This window comes from Myxine glutinosa, chromosome 5 (genome assembly GCF_964187855.1).
Source record: "Myxine glutinosa chromosome 5, kmMyxGlut1.1, whole genome shotgun sequence".
NCBI lineage: Eukaryota > Metazoa > Chordata > Myxini > Myxiniformes > Myxinidae > Myxine > Myxine glutinosa.
The window spans coordinates 177,044,028-177,061,187 of NC_136265.1; the positions used below are offsets into that span (position 1 = coordinate 177,044,028).

The window sequence follows — 17,160 nt, forward strand, 5'->3', positions numbered from 1 at the left end:
AAGAAGTGGAAGAGGGGGTGAGCGAAATTAAGAAGCGACGGAGAGGGGATAACAAAGAGATAAAAGAGGAGATAAAAGAATTGGTCCAAAGTCTGTGTTTGGATCGTGATGATGTGCTCATTAACCGGATGAGGGATTCGCAGGTGATGGAGGAGAAGCGAAGAGGAAGAGGACCCGGTGTAAGTGGTGACCAATATGGTCGTGCGTATGATGCGCCAGGGGATTTAAGGAGCTTGGGGGTCGAGATGGACCCGGGTGTTCGTGAGAGGCCGTGGGTGAAGTGTGCGACAGGTCTGGTGTGCGAAAATGGAGGTGTGCAAGAAAGTCCGACTCTGGGGTGTGTGAGGAAAAAGTGTGTACCAAGGAGTGAGTGTGCTGGCGAGAGTGAGTCGGTCGTAGCGTGTGTGCGAGGGAGCACATGGGAGCGCGGTGTGGTGAGTGTTACAGAGGGTGTGACGGGAGAGTGTGCGCGAGGAAGGTGTGTGACGGACAGGTGCATGGGGAAAGAGTGCGCTGTCAAAGGCAAGGAAGAATGCACACCTGTGGTGAGTGTTACAGAGGGTGTGACGGGAGAGTGTGCGCGAGAAAGGTGTGTGACGGACAGGTGCATGGGGAAAGAGTGCGCTGTCAAGAGTAAGGGTGAGTGCGCTATCAGGAATGGAGGTGAAAGTAGTGAGAGTGACATGGAGCGCGAGTTAGTTGTGACAGGTGAGCGAGGATGTACACCTGGGATGGAAGGATGCACACCTGGAATGGTAGAGCGTGAGTGGGAATGCACGCTGGAGTTGGTGGTGAGGCACGTGGTTGGGTGTGCGAATGAGAGCACACCTGTGATTGTCACAGAGGAGGTGACCGAGGAGGGGGCGCGAAGCGGTGTATTGGTGAGGTGTGCGAGCAACGAATGTGTGCCAAAGTGTTCGGTGGTCAGGTGTGTGACCAAGGCTGTGAGTGGAATGGGTGTACCTGGGTGTGTAAGGAAGGGTACGAGGAGCATGGGCACAGCTGGATGTGTGAGCAAGGAACGGGCTGCGGGATGTAAGCATGCAGGTGAAGCATCGACGTTAGACGGGGTAGAGTTTAGAACGACTTATAGCCGAGTCGGGCCCTGCGTGGGATCTCGGCCCGGGTAAACCTCCTTCCCTGCACCGAATGCGGGATGCATCCAGCCGCTGGCACAAAACAACCAGCATCCATTGCTTGGCTTCACGAAGCCGGGCTTTGGACAGGGAGTGGCGCACCGAGAGGTATTAGTGAGTCGACTGGGTGATGAGGTTAGTGTTTTGGACCCAACATTAGAGAAAAACAAAATTTGATGATTGGCAAGGGATTGGCAGTAGTGATTGGCAGATGATGGGCAGTGATTGGCAAATTTTTAATTTGTTGAAATTAGATGTGCAAAATTGGTAGTGAGAGACCCCCGATGTGGTGGGATGGCAAATCCACCATCCCTCACAAGGGGGGCAAAGGAGCAATAGCTTATGGGGTGTATGGCAGTGAAAACTAGCCCGGGTGGGTTAGGATATTGTGTGTAGGGATCTAGAAGATGACATTAGGTAACGTTAAGTTTAGTTAGTGACTGATACCTGTAGTGGGGACGCAGGTAGATTAGTGTGGATGATAATGACGTGGGAGCGCAATAGTTTAAAGGGACGACTGGGAAGCGCAAGTTTCAGAAGGGAGTAGTTAGCTGAGATGATGCTGTGTGTGTGAGGATTGAACAGGTGTGATTGCACAGGTGTGCAACTGGACAGGTGTGTGGAGCAGTGTATGAGTAGTGAGTGTTGTGGATCAGCGCGAATGCGCTTGGGGAGAGAAGGGTGCAGGTGGCACCAGGTGTGAGAGCACAGGTGTGCAAGTACAGGTGTGTGGAGAGAGTTGGAGTAAGTGGTACGAAGTGGTGTGCATGGTGCGAAGGTGTGGATGGGGGAAGAGTGGACCCCCATCACGGATACCCGGGGCGGGTAGTGTAAGTGTTAGGTAGGGGGTACAGGTAAATTGTGATTGGATATTGGCATTTGTGGTGCGGTTGCAGAATGGTGTTGTGAATGGGTGCATTAGTGTTGTGGAAATGGCTGGGCGTGTAGCCTGTTAGTGTGTGTAGTTGGTTGGGCACTCCACCACTGTGAGGATGTCGGCCAGGTGAGGCCGCAGGTGGGCTCTGGGAGCCGGTAGTTGTGAGTGGGTGCCTGAGGATCCCGGGTGTGGATCGGGCAGCCCAGTGCCAGAGAGGGCACGGAGTGGGGAGAGAGCCAGAGGGCCTTCCCCTGGTAGTTAGGTTAGGGTAAGGAGCAGGTAAGCTCGGAGGCAACTGCAGTGGTGGAGGTGTGCAGGTGGGTAGACCCACTGGGAGAGGTACACGTCGCAGCCCAGAAATTGTACGAGGGCACCGGGAGATGAATCGGGGGAGTGAGACCCCAAATTGAAGAGCACCACAGTTTGGCCAATGGGAATTGGTTTTAGAACCCATAGTGTAAGAGGGCCAATGGTTTGGCCGGAGAAAGACCCCGGGTAGTGTAAAGTTGTTAAAGTCATTTAGGCGATAGTTAGGATTGATGAACCTGTCGCACCATACGCAGCCACTTACCTGTGGTGATGATGATGACTCCACACCTGTGTTTTCTTTGTTTGTGTTGCAGAAATGAGAATTGCTGTTGGATTTGTGAGACGCATCACGACGTGGATGAGACATTGGGGTGATTCCATCTCTCCCTCCCTAGGAGGGACTGATGATGAATTGGTGATGGCAAATTTTGATGTTGAGTTGGAGATGGCAAATTTTGATGAGAGTTGAAAATGGCAAATTTGATTGGTTAGGAGGGAGAGAAGACGAATTTGGTATATGGGAGGAACGGGGAAGACAGTAGGGATGTTTGTTGATTTGTAAAGTAGATGTTTATGGGTAGTGTTGTGTTGTGTGGATACAGTAAGGGGTAAGGGAGGGGCCATGTAGGTTACCTGGTGGGGGGGGGGGGCGTACGATAGGAACGTACCTGTCTCACCTGGTTCCCATGTGCCCCCAGTGTGCATCACCTTACATTGCGTGCACTTTTGCGCCCTTACCACCTTACTCACTTGTTTCTTCTTTTGTCTCCCACCTCCGAGGATCTGGCTTTGGGGTAGAGAGAGAGGGGAGAGAGGTGCTGGCTGCGCAGTTGTGGGCCTGCACTTTCGCTGTTTGCTGCCGGGATCGATACACCATATGGACCGCAATGTTTGTGGCCACCCACAATGGACCGCAGTTCGTTTGCGGCCAAGCACCACCCGGGGATGGACCTATGGATCAACGTGGCACCTATGCCATACAGGTGAACCACTAATAGTTAACACCACTGAAGGCCACACGAAGAGCAAGAGACACCTGCAGGGTTAGGGGTTGTCGAATTTATTTTTATTCCAATGAACAATGGTGACTGCACCGATTGGTGGTGGGGTGGTGCTTTTGATGCTCGGGAAGGGTGCTCTGCACGTTATTAAAGGCCGTCGGCCACAGAGCACTCGTGGGTTGGTGTATCGATGTTGGCAAGCGCGCTCTCTCTATGCATAACATCTGCATGTGTTCCTCCAAAAACAGGTCCTGGATCGTAGTGTAAATAGCAGCGTAGTCTTGTAAATAATGCTCCCTACCGGCTGTATGTTTAGTTTGAGGATTCTTTCCGGATTCGGTTATCCTGTGGGTGTGTTTCTGTGAGGAGAAGGGTGCAACGTCGCAGGGGGACATATTTACTCATTTGTGAATATCTGTAAAACTGTCGCACTCAGGGTAGAGTTAATAGTAGAGGGAACTACATTGCGTGCCACACTAAAGTAGGTAAAAATTTATCGGGTCGGGACGCCCCGAGGGTAGAGAAGGGTGCAATGTTGCGAATATGGAATTTGGCCTCCATATCCGCTTGTAAATATTCCCCTATTTTCTCCAATACTCCCCAACTTTCCCCAATCCCCCATTCCCTAGTCCCATTGCATGTAAATAACAATCAGTAGAGCCGACCTTCCCCTTATTCCCCCCATTAAATGTCGTGCCCAAGGTCCACCGCACCACACGTAGACAACTTTCGGACATCTTCCTAGTTATTCTTAGTCTATGTCAGTTAAGGCCTCGTTTCCATTAATTATGACTCTTCGTTGCACCAGAATGTGATTATATGGCATCAGTAGTGAGTTTAGGACCTTTCCCATACCTCCTTCCATCTTCTTCCCCAACAATTACAACAACAACAGAGGAGATGGCGGCGGAGCGGGGGAGGATGCGTCCTCACACCGGCTCGATTAGCGCCATAGACCATGCGCTCCACGGGGTTACCACGAAGGGGCTCCTTGTCAGCTCCTCGTCAAGGGCGGAGCCTGGTAAAACCCCCCGCACGCACCCAATGAGAAGCAACGTGCCGATTCCACGAGGCGGAGCTAACGAGCCGAGGGCGTGTCACTCCCCGCCGGATATACGCGGCCCCGCGCCGGATGTGACGTCAGATGCGCACCCAGCTTGGAGAGAGAAGTCGCCACCCCCTCGAGCGCTGCAATACCTCCACCGCATCTCTTAAACTGGACCGTACGTGATCCTGCCCTGAGCCCAGGCGCACCTGGAGCGATCGCTACCCCGCTTTCCTTGTCATCAAACCCCGTGTGAGTGAGCCTTGTCCCGTTTATCTGTCGTCCGTTGGGGTTAATATAAGTGTGTTTAAGTGCCCACCTTCCTATGTTTCCCTCTTGTCCCTGTAATCTAAACCTTCCGCATTATTGTAATAACAACCTTTGAGAACCGTATCCCTGGTGTCGTGTCGTATTAATTCCAGCCGTGTGTCTTCTTTTTCCTTCATTGGTCTAGCATAGCGCGATTAGTCAACGTTCGGGCACAATCGGGTAACTTGTACGGATACGGCGGCCATCCGCTCGGCCCACCATACCATCAAAGTCGTATCTGTAACAATATATATATATATATATATATATATATATATATATATATATATATATATATATATATATTGTTGCGGATATGGGATTTGGCCTCCATCCATATCCGCTTGTAAATATTCCCCTATTTCCCCAATACTCCCCAACTATCCCCAATCCCCCATTCCCTAGTCCCATTGTCTGTAAACAACACTCTGTAGCCCGACCTTCCCCCTTTTTCCCCCATTAAATGTCGTGCCCAGGTCCACCGCATCTCACGTAGACAACTATAGGACATCTTGCTAGTTATTCTTAGTCTATGTCAGTTAAGGACTCGTTTCCATTAATTCTGACTCTTCGTTGCACCAGAATGTGATTGTATGGCACCATTAGTAAGTTTAGGACCTCCCAATACCTCCCCGCATCTCTTCCTCATGGAACAACAACACCAACAACAACAACAGCGGCGGCGGCGCGGCGGCGGCGCGGGGAGTGTGCGTCCTCACTCCGGCTTGGTTAGCCGCCATTGAACCCGTGCTCCGACGGGGTTACCACGCAGGGGCTCACTGTCAGCTCCTCGTCAAGGGCGGAGCCCGGTAACCCCCCGCACCCAATAAGAAGCGGCGGACCGATTCCATCTGGGGCGGAGCTAACGAGCCGAGGGCGTGTCACTCCCCGCTGGACATGCGCAGGAAGACGGAGGTGACGTCAGATGCGCCTGAGCTTGGAGAGAAACGGACGCCACCTCCAGCGCGACGATACCTACCCGCACCTCTGGACCGGACCGGGTCGATTCTGCCCCTGAGCCAAGGTGCACCTTGAGCTATCGACTGCCTGCCCTTCCTTGCCATCAATCCCTGTGTGAGTCAGTCTTGTCCCGTTTGTCTGTGGTCTGTCGGGAATAAGATAAGACTGTGTCTAAGTGCCCATCTTGCTGTGCTGTACCTCTTGCCGTGTAATCTAACCGTCCTGCATAACCAATATTATATCCTCCTCCGGAGGTCTTGAGAACTGTACCCCTTGTGTCGTTGCCTTAATCCCAGCCGTTGTGTCCTTTCCTTCATTGATTTAGCATAGCGCGATTCGGCCAACGTTCGAGTGTAATCGGGTAACTTGTGCGAACACGGCGGCCATTCCGCTCGGTCAAGCAACATCTAAGTCGTGTCCGTAACAATATATATATATATATATATATATATATATATATATATATATATATATATATATATATATATATATATATATATATATATATATACTCTGTATATATATATATATTGTAACGAATTTGAGAAGTGTAACGAATTTGAGAAAATGTAAAGAATGTGAGAATTATGGTTTTGTTGTGTGTACATGGCACCCTCCGTAATGTAAAGAAAGGTCGAAGCTCGTCCTCTTAGTTAATTCCATAAACCTGCACACAGGGCACCATATATCCTTTTAAATAGTTAGTCCCTTATTTTATGTAGGTTAAGGATGTGTTTCCCAATAGTTTGACTCTTCATTGCACCGAATTAAATAAGAGTAGGCCCCTCCGACGCCCCATGGCATCTTCCAAGTGCCAGGTTTGCCAGGTTTGCCACGTTTGCCAGGTTTGCCAGGTTTGCCAGGTTTGCTGCAATTGACTTCTTCAGCCACTTTGCTGCATTTTCATCTTCTGTCCACTGTTTGCTGCATTTGACTCCATTACGCATGAGGTAACCAACGGAGAAGAAAGGCGTGTCTCCACCTCATCATCGGGGGGCGGAGTCAGCCAAGCGCGAGGGACAGGGCGTGGCTTTGCCAACGCGTCATCAAGAGGGGCGGGATCGGTAGCCCTCGCGACCAATCAAGGCCGAGGCGAGCTGACCGAGGGGCGTTTACATATATATATATATATATATATATATATATATATATATATATATATATATATATATATATATATATATATATATATATATATATATATATATTGTTGTGTGCCTGCCCTCTGGTGAACACCGCAGGGCGACACAGATGACCAAACGAGCTTTAACTCCAAGGCATTCAATTCAAAAATGACGGTATTCTTCACACGCGAGGGAAAGGGGGATGATGAACTTATCTGGACGGCTTCCACCCGACTTATTCGCACATGGATAAATGAACTCAAACGACGGAATTAAACTGTACAAAAATAGCAGCTTTATTAAAGAAAATGCTGGTAACAAAATAAAACACGGCCAAATAAAATCTATAATTCCAAAACAGGACGTCCCCACTTAGACTCGAATATGGACAAAGGGAAGTATAACTGGAAAATACAGTGCGCATTCAGAAAGTATTCAGACCCCTTTACTTGTTTCACATTTTATGTTGCAGCAACAACAACAACAACAACAACAACAACATGCATTTTAAGGCCATTTTCCCTGCTAGAGCGGGGGTTACCCTTGCGGGTTACCCCATGACAATCTTCTTCATTTCGCCCTATTTTCTGCATCTCTCCTTGTTAACCCCCTTGCCCACATTTCTTCTTCCACCATCTTTAGCCAAGTCTTTCTCGGTCTTCCCCATCCTCTACTTCCTTCTACATTAATTTCCATCACTCTTCTCAACCAGTCACTTTCATCCTTCCTCAACACATGACCAAAGCATCTCAACCTGTTCCTCTTCACAGCATCAATCACAGGCAATATTCCCATCATCTTTCGCAATTCATCATTTGTCTTCCTCTCTCTCAACGATACTCCGCACATCCATCGAACCATTCGCATTTCCACCCTTTCCAGCCTTCGTTGCTGCTCTACGTTCATTACCCATGTCTCGCTCCCATAAATCATAACACTTCTCACACATGCAGCATACACCTTTCCCTTCAGCTTCAGCGACACTCTCCTCCTCATCAGCACGCCACTCAGTTCCCGAAACTTCTTCCATGCACATCTCACTCGATCAACCGTTGCCGAGTCTGATCCACCTTCTCCATTCAGCATGTCTCCGAGGTAGCAAAATGTTTTCACACCTTCCAGCTTCATGCCGTCTCCAAGATCCAACTCAACATTTCCTCCATCTGCAGCTCCCTCTGTGCACACCTTACATTTGAATGTAGCTGCCACACTGGTAAATGACCCTCTCAGACCACTACATTTTTGATGAACCCACTCAGCGCACATTGTACATTGAATGGAGTTCACTCCGACACCCTTCCTGCACACAGCACAAGGCCACTTCCCAGTTCTTTCCACCTCACCACATGCTTTACCACTTGCCATCACCTTCGTCTTTCCGATATTCACCTTCAGACCTTTTGTCTCCATACATTCCTTCCACTTGTTCATCTTTTCCTTCAGTCCATCCATACTTTCCGCAATCAACACCAGATCATCTGCATACAACAACTCCCACGGTAAACCCTCCTTTACGTTCTGAGCCAGCACCTCCATCACAGCTACAAATAGTAGTGGACTTAGTACCGACCCCTGATGCACTCCCACCTTCACCTCAAACTCACCACTGTTCCCGTCCTTCGTCCTTACAGCTGTGCGCGCTCTTTTGTACGTTGCCATCACTACTCTGATCAACCATTCCTCCACTCCTAACTTCCTCAATGCCCATGTCAATACTTTGCGTGGAACCCTATCGAATGCTTTCTCCAGATCAACAAACCCAAAAAACAACTTCTTCCTCTTCTCCATGTACTTCTCCTGCAACTGCCTCACAATGAAAAGCGCGTCTGTCGTTCCTCTTCCTGGCATAAATCCAAACTGCATTTCGTCGATCTTCACTTTCTTCCTTATCCTCCTCTCCAACACCCTTTCCAAAACCTTAATTCCATGCTCCAATAACTTTATCGCTCGGTCCGAGCCACACTCCAGAGGGTCACCTTTCCCTTGTATAGAGGGACGAGGGTACTCAGTTCCCAATCCACTGGAATGCGGCCTTCTTTCACCACCAGATTACAGATCTCTGTCATTCTCTTCACACCACAACTTCCTGCTGCCTTCAACATATCTCCCACAACTCCCGTCAGCCCTCCCGCTTTTCCAATCTTCATTGCTTTTATCGCTTCCTCAACTTCCTTCTCAGTTATCTTCTCTGCCGGTCCTAAAACTGGGTTACTCTCTATGTTGCCATCCCATTCATTCTCTGTATTCAACAGCAATTTCCATATATCTTTTCCATCTTCCTTCAATTCCATCTGGGTCGACAACGATTTGTCCCACTTCATCCTTCAAGCAACTCACCCCCCATCACATCACACCTCTCTTTCGCTATGTGCTTTGCAATCCTGAATACTGCTTTCTGACCCTCTTCCGAATCCAAGCGTTCTCCGAACAGTTTCCTACATGCCTCCTGCGCCTTTGCTACCTCTTTCTTTGCAGCCTTCCTGGCTGCCTTATAACTTTCATGCTCTGTTGTTTCTGCTCCCGTACCCTTCGCCTTCTGCCACTCCTTGAACTTCTTCCTCTTCTCGTCAATCCTCTTTCCAACTTCATCATCCCACCACCATGTTTCCGAGTGCCTCGGTGGTCCTTTTGTCCATCCACATACCTCACCAACGGCTCCCAACAGACTAGCTTTCATTGACATCCAACCACTTTCAAGCTCAACCACATTATCCTCTACCCTACTCAGCCTCTCTTTTAATTCCTCCCTTCTGTCACCTCTTTCAAACTCCACACCTTCATTCTTGGTTGGTACTTCACCCGCCGAGCTCTCCTCGCACCTTTCACCCTTATGTCGCAGACAACCAAGTGGTGCTGTGAAACAGCCTCCTCCCACCGGGATCACCTTTGTGTCCCGGAGGTGCCCCCTATCTCGCCTACGCACCATCAGGTAGTCAATGGTTGTCGTCGACCCACCTGACGTGTATGTAACAAGCTTATTATCCTCTTTCTGGAACTGAGTATTACAAATCAAAAAATCAGCTCCATCAGCAAACTCCAAAATCCTTTCACCTTCTCCATTTCTCACACCATATCCGTAACCCCCATGAACTCCCTCAAAACCATCCATACTCCTTCCCACATGTCCATTCAGGTCTCCTCCCACCACAACAACTTCCTCATCTTTCACGTTTTCCATCAGCTTCTCTATCGCACATCAGAACTTGTCCTTCTCTTCATCGCTTCGACCAACCTGCGGAGCATATCCCGAGATGACGTTCACCAAGAGCTTTCCAATCATCATTTTCACCATCATCAACCTATCACTCACTCTCGTCACACTCACCACACTCACCACACTGTCTACAAACTCCTCAGAAAACATGACACCAACACCATTCACGCCCTCCGGGCACTCTTGCCACACAAACTTGTATTTCTGTCCCTGCCTACCCTTCACCATTCTCACACCACTTCCCTTCCATCTCGTCTCTTGCACACAACATATGTCCACTCTTCTTCTGACCAATACTTCCACCACTTCTCCTGATCTCCCTGTCATTGTCCCTACATTCCATGTCCCAAACCTCAGAAACCGATCTCCACTTCGGGCTGCACCCTGCCAATATGTAGTTGTAATTGTCATGGTTCTCTTTTTGAGGCAATGTTTTTATGGCCGGATGCCCTTCCTGACGCCAACCCTCTTAGTCGTCTCTTACGACACGCAGGGATACGGTGTACCTATTCTGACCAGGGTACACACTGGGAAACGTTTAAAACATGGAAATTCTGGGGGGGGGGGGGGGAAGGGGGGGGGAAAGGAGGGGGGGGGGAAGGGGGGGGGAGGGCGGCGTCAGCATCACGGCTGCGGTTTAAACATATTCCAACAATATCCAAACAGAACCATGAAAACCATGAAAAACAATCTGGGAAAAGTCTCCAAGCGAGAACGTGGATTTGAGAAAGAAGGAGCAGAGGTGGAAGAAAAACGAGATACAGGGGGCGGGGCACAAGTCGAGCCGAGGAGGAGAGCGAACAAGCACGTGTCCGGGAGGAGAGAAAGAATCAATATAGAATTCTTTGTCTATCCGTTTGTCCTGTTTTTAAAAACGCCTGACAAGGGTAAGATGCCTGCGAGAGGCAGGGGGGAGAAAAGAAAATCAAAGAAACAAGCAAATCCTGTGAAGGAAAGAACTTACACTCACAAAACACCGACGGGGGGGAAGGGAGCCCGGAAAGACCAGGCCGCGCACGACGTGCGAATAAAAAACGACCAATCACACACAAATCCGCAACAACCACAAAACCAAAACACACAACAACACACACACAACAAAACAACCAGCGGAAACCCGACAAAGACACGAATGGGAAAACACTCAAACTTCGATTCCGTGGAGAGCTCGAAGCAAGCCTCGTCGCCCGAGGGACCGGAAGTCGACCTCTGTCGACTCCTTCCGAAAACTCTTCCTCCGGAAGTCGACCTATAGTCGACCTATGTTGCAGCCTTATGCTGAAATCGTTTAAATTGATTTTTTCCCTCATCAATCTACACTCAATACCCCATAATGACAAAGAGAAAACAGGGTTTTAGAAAGTTTTGCAAATTTATTAAAAAGAAAAAACTGAAATATCACATTGACATAAGTATTCATACCCTTTGCTATGACACTAGAAATTTAGCTCAGGTGCCTCCCATTTCTCTTTATCATCTTTGCGATGTTTCTACACCTTGATTGGAGTCCACCTGTTGTAAATTCAATTGATTGGACATGATTTGGAAAGGCACACACCTGTCTATACAAGGTCTCACAGCTGACAATGCATATCAGAGCAAAAACCAAGCCATGAGGTGGAAGGAACTGCCTGCACAGCTCAGAGACAGGATTGTGTCGAGGCACAGATCTGGGGAAGCCTACAAAAAAATTTCTGCTGCATTGCAGGTTCCCAAGAGCACAGTGGCCTCCATAATTCTTAAATGGAAGAGGTTTGGAACAATCAGGACTCTTCCTAGAGCTGGCCGCCCGGCCAAACTGAGCAATCGGGGGAGAAGGGCCTTGGTAAGAGAGGTGAACAAGAACCAGATGGTCACTGGCTGAGCTCCAGAGATCCTGTGTGGAGATGGGAGAAACTTCCAGAAGGATGACCATCACTGCAACACTCCACCGATCTGGGCTTTATGGCAGAGTGGCCATACGGAAGCCAAACAGTTCAATCTTGGTTTCATCAGACCACAGAATCTTGTTTCTCACAGTCTGAGAGTCCTTTAGGTGCTTTTTTGCAAACTCCAAGTGGGCTTTCATGTGTCTATCACTGAGGAGAGGCTTTGACCGCAGTTATCGGTCCACAGTTCCTCCTCCTTACAATCACGATGAAGATGTCGGAACACGACTGTTCACCAACGGATCCAGCAACCGAGAGATACAAAATCGTGGCTGCTCCCAATGAATGTCCCTCGCCCAAGAGCGCACTGTAGATGTCCCGGTTCTTTAAGAATGTCCCTCGCTCCGGAGCACCCCAACACAAGAGAGAAAGCCACGAAGAAAGCGAGAGAAGAAGAAAGAAACAAAATGTCGGGACACAACTGTTCGTGATGAATCTCCCTTGCGCAAGAGGAGAAAATGTCGGCGGAGCGTTTCTTTATAGTCCAGGCTCTGACGTCATCTCACGAAGTGTCCGTGTCCGCTCCTATCAGCGTGTCCCATCTTAGCAGTCCTTGTGTCAATCAAATCCCGGACCAATTACCGCTCCTCGGGGCGTGGCCTCACGGACCTTTTGTGCCGCTGTGCTCACCAGGTCGATGTTATCCATGGTAGTGCTCAATGTCCTGTTTCCGGTTGGTTTTTATTTAGTGTGGTTAATGGGCGATTTCTTACCATGCGGTTGTGCTGTGCTGCTGGTGTCATAAGGAACAAAGGAAAATTAAGAGGCCATTACATACAGGGGATTAATTTACCCATAATCCCTACCTAATTAACAAACCCAACCCCTCTCATGAGGACGAAGATACACTTACACGACATCCGGTCTAAACGAATTTCCGACTTCTTACACATGGGGTTTCTTCTTCTTTACTACAGTCGGAGCACGCTACCGATGCAATTCTACCTGGACTAAGGTAATCACTAAAGGTGGGCGCGATTCGGAAAATTTTAAGTCCGCTTACCGCTTATCCGCTCCACCAGCCCGTGTAGTCCGATTCGCTTATCCGCTTCAGCGGCCGAAAATCTTAGTCCGCTTACCGCTTATCCGCTTCGATTCGATTTTTTTAAAGCGCTTCGACGTTTTTAAAGCGATTTTTGACGTTTCTAAAGGGAATTTAATGCTTTTTAAGCCTAAATAGCCATTTCTAACTACTACAAAGACAAACAAAGCTTTTAAGATCGAAAATATACATTTTTATTTAAATAAAATTTATTCAAAATTTATTGAAACTAGGGCGTGCCCGTACGTGGGTGCAAAAAAACATGCGTGCAAACAACAACAACAAAAAAAAACTTTGAAACCACGTGGCAGTAACGACCACAGAACCCCCCCCTCTATTTACATGAAATGGTTTGGTCCATTTGCAAAGCCAAAGCGAACGGCTTGCGAGTACGGTAGAACCCCCCCCCCCCCCCTATATTTACATGAAATGGTTTGGTTCATTCGCAAAGCCAAAGCGAACGGCTTGCGAGTACGGTGACCATACCTTGGGAACCACTGGTCCGATTAATTTCAAACCTTGAAAAGGCACATCCTCGGGTCCCCAGCAATATACCTGGCAAGTTTCAAGTATATCGGACCCGTGGTTGTCGAGAAACAGCGGTCACAGACACACAGACACACACATACACACAGAGATTACTGGAATTATTTATTGAAATAAAGTTTTCCACTCGACTCTACTCTACTCTACAGTTAATTTAAATATAATTTTAATATATGCAAGTTACATTAAAGAAAAATCAATTTGCCCGTCCTTTCTTTGACAAGAGAGTCTACTAGTCAACAGACTAGCAGTCTGTTGACTAGTCCTCGTCTTCCTCCTCCACCTCGTGGGCCTTCTTGAGGATTTGGAGGTTGCCCTTCATGAAGACGAGGGCCTCGAAGTTCGGTGCAGCCAGGGCCGACCTCTTAGGCCTGAGGATGTCCGACCCGTAGCTGAACACGCGCTCGACCGAGGCAGAGCTCGGGAACGGCGTGTTATGCCTGAGAAACAGAGTTACCCAAGCATCACGGAACTCGAGCGGGAAGAGATTGGGCGAGAGCCGAGTTGTTAGGGTTTCACTTATTATTCACTTAAATAAATATTCACAATTCTAGAGTAACGGCTCAGGCTAACAGCTGATTTGGCGAATCGCGATGCGCTTTAATTTTTCGGTAGTCCGCTTACGCTTATCCGCTTCGGTTTCCGGGGGTTGTTCCGATTCGCTTATCCGCTTCGAAAACGTTAGTCCGCTGCAGCGGATAAGCGGATAAGCGGACTTTCGAAGCGGACCGCCCACCTTTGGCCAATCACTGCCTACCCCCTACAAACGTAACACTATATATGGGTGTGCATGTTTGTATATTCACATACACAATCTATCCTCAAGTACACACAAACCGAATTCTCAAGTACACACACACACACAAATCTACCCTCAAATAGACACACACACTATTCTCAAGTGCACACACACACAAATCTACCCTCAAATAGACACACATACACACACAAACACACTATTCTCAAGTACACACACACACTATTCTCAAGTACACCCACACACTATTCTCAAGTACACACACACACTATTCTCAAGTACACACACACACTATTCTCAAGTACACACACACACACACACACACACAATCACACACACACACACACACACAATCGACACACACACACAATCGACACACACACACAATCGACACACACACACAATCGACACACACACACAATCGACACACACACACAATCGACACACACACACACAATCGACACACACACACACAATCGACACACACACACAATCGACACACACACACAATCGACACACACACAATCGACACACACACAATCGACACACACACAATCGACACACACACAATCGACACACACACAATCGACACACACACAATCGACACACACACACACACACACACACACACACACACACACACACACACACACACACACACACACACACACACACACACACACACACACACACACACACACCTTGGGGGAAAGTCCCGTCACTTCCCGCGGCACTCTGTTCTGGTTCGGAATGCGATGCATTGTAAACGTCATAACCGTAGATTGCGAGATGTTTTTCGCTGTTGTGAGGGAAGGTTATTGGAGATCGTTATTTCCTTGATCACGTGTTTTCTTATTGGGGGGTTGGAGATCAGACGGGGCGTCATAAACATAATGAAAAACTACCAAAAAGTCACGTGTTTGTGTGCAGCCCCTTCATCATGTATTCCAGCTGACTCACCTCATTTACCTGTCATATGACATGACGTAGGGTACAGTATTTACTTATGGACTTTCGTTAGCCGTTTGTTTACCACATGCCGATAACGCTCGAAACGACTAATAGTAATAATAATGAACAGGATCGATCGTAAAACGAAGGCATCACGTGCCGTACTACCGAACAACGTGTAAATAATGATTATATCATAATTACAATACGCGCTACCAACTAACTACCCAACACTGATCGGCATCGCGAGTGAATGAACCGTTTGAACGGTCTAAAGCCTGTGTGTTGTTGTTGTTTTGACTCGCAGGCCTCGGGTCCATTATAAAAATAGCCAAAAGTCAAGGAAATGTATAAAGCAAACAACTCACCCACAGAGTGATTCTCCTTGAACATCCACTTCATGGTTATATCGACGGCCCTGTCCACCTTCCTTACTGACAGATGCACTCGCGTTTTACCACAGGATACCTCGAAAGTACACCGACGACGAGATAATGTACTCTTTCCGAGAACAAAATAAAAAATAACCAACGACACACACCAACCACCAAGCGTGATGTTTGTTATTCTGCGTTCATACGTTTGACGTCACGACGTACAACATCGCTGTTGTTTTTTTTTCCCATTGCGTCTTCACAATTTTTACTTTCCTGTAATTTACGGCGTTGAAACTAACGGATATCAGATTACAATGAAGAACTTTTGGTGATAATGAGGAGAAATACCTATAATATTCCAAGTTGTTAAACACAAGTGAGAAACTAACAACGCCATGGCCCATATACAGTGCATCAATTGTAACAATCAAACAAACTGGCATGCAATGACATGTAACTATTAACTTCCGTTTTGATCGGTATTCCAGGATCAGGAAGTGCATGTTCGCCTCCCTCATCGACGATAATCCGGTTGTCTCTCTTGCAGACATTCAGAATACCGTACCATTGTACTTGTAGCAGCAGCGTCTTCACCACATTGTTTGTTTATGGAAGTGAAGGTAGTCCTGTAAATGTTCTGGTCTGCACTGTGCTTGCTACTTGGTTAATTTGGTGGTTGGTGCAGCATGGAGTGCTCAAGGATCGTTTGGTTGGCCTTTTAAACATGAACTTCCACATGCTTAGGGAAGCTCAATTCCCTATCCCTGAGAGTTCCAAGGTCGATCTCCTCAATCACTTCCCGCAACTCTGCATTCCCCATATGGTATGATTTCCTGATGTTACCTCTACCCAGGTGCGAAGTCTTCACTGAAGAAACCGTCGCTGTGACCATTCCGTGGCACTATCTAGGTCCTTCTGGATGACTGAAGTCGATGCTCACTTGAAAGCTGTGCCATACACTTTGGCATCATCCGCTTAGAGTTGGATATCGCTGCAGTTGTTTGTATACAAAGTCGAGGCTCGTGTAAGAGCTAACAGATTAAACACAAAAAACATAAACGGACACATAAAACATACAATAAAGGGAGCGGGAGACAAGAGGGGGAGAGAGAGAGGGAAGCACACAGGTACCGTACAACAGTAGAAAACAGGGACATTGGGAGATCTGTGGGAGGGAAAGGGCTGGGGTGGAGGGGTGAGGAGGAGGGGTTACAGGGTATAAAACAAATGAACACTACCAGGAATTTCTGGAAAGAAGTTGGAGATTGAAAGAGGTGGATTTGGGTGCTTTTGCACCTTTTTGTGCAAAGCGGTGATGTTGGCTGATTTCCAAGCAAGTGGCAGATGACCTTGAGCAAAAGAGAGGGTGAAAAGAACAGAGAGAGGGAGTGAAAGAGCGGCAGAGCAGGATTTTAGGACCCGTGGGCTGATGCCGTCGGGTCCAGTTGCAGAATCAGATTCGAGGTTTGACATAAACTTCTCCATCTTGTCAGGAGAGAAGGACACATAGTCCTGGAGCAGTTGGGTTCGACTGGGTAAGGTGGGTACAGAGAGAGATGGGTTTGGGACACAATATTTTGAGGC

At 48.0% G+C, this 17,160-nt stretch overlaps 1 protein-coding gene across 1 annotated transcript in view; it reads right to left on the reverse strand.

Annotated features, from left to right (window-relative positions):
* Positions 1–15,774, reverse strand: part of LOC137426684 (gamma-aminobutyric acid receptor-associated protein-like 2) — a 34,524-nt gene extending 18,750 nt beyond the window's left edge. The window contains exon 1 of the mRNA XM_068115468.2: positions 15,568–15,774. Coding sequence (XP_067971569.1) covers positions 15,568–15,601 — 34 coding nt within the window. The 5' untranslated portion in view covers positions 15,602–15,774. The remainder of the gene's footprint in view (positions 1–15,567) is intronic.
* Positions 15,775–17,160: the final 1,386 nt, after the last annotated feature.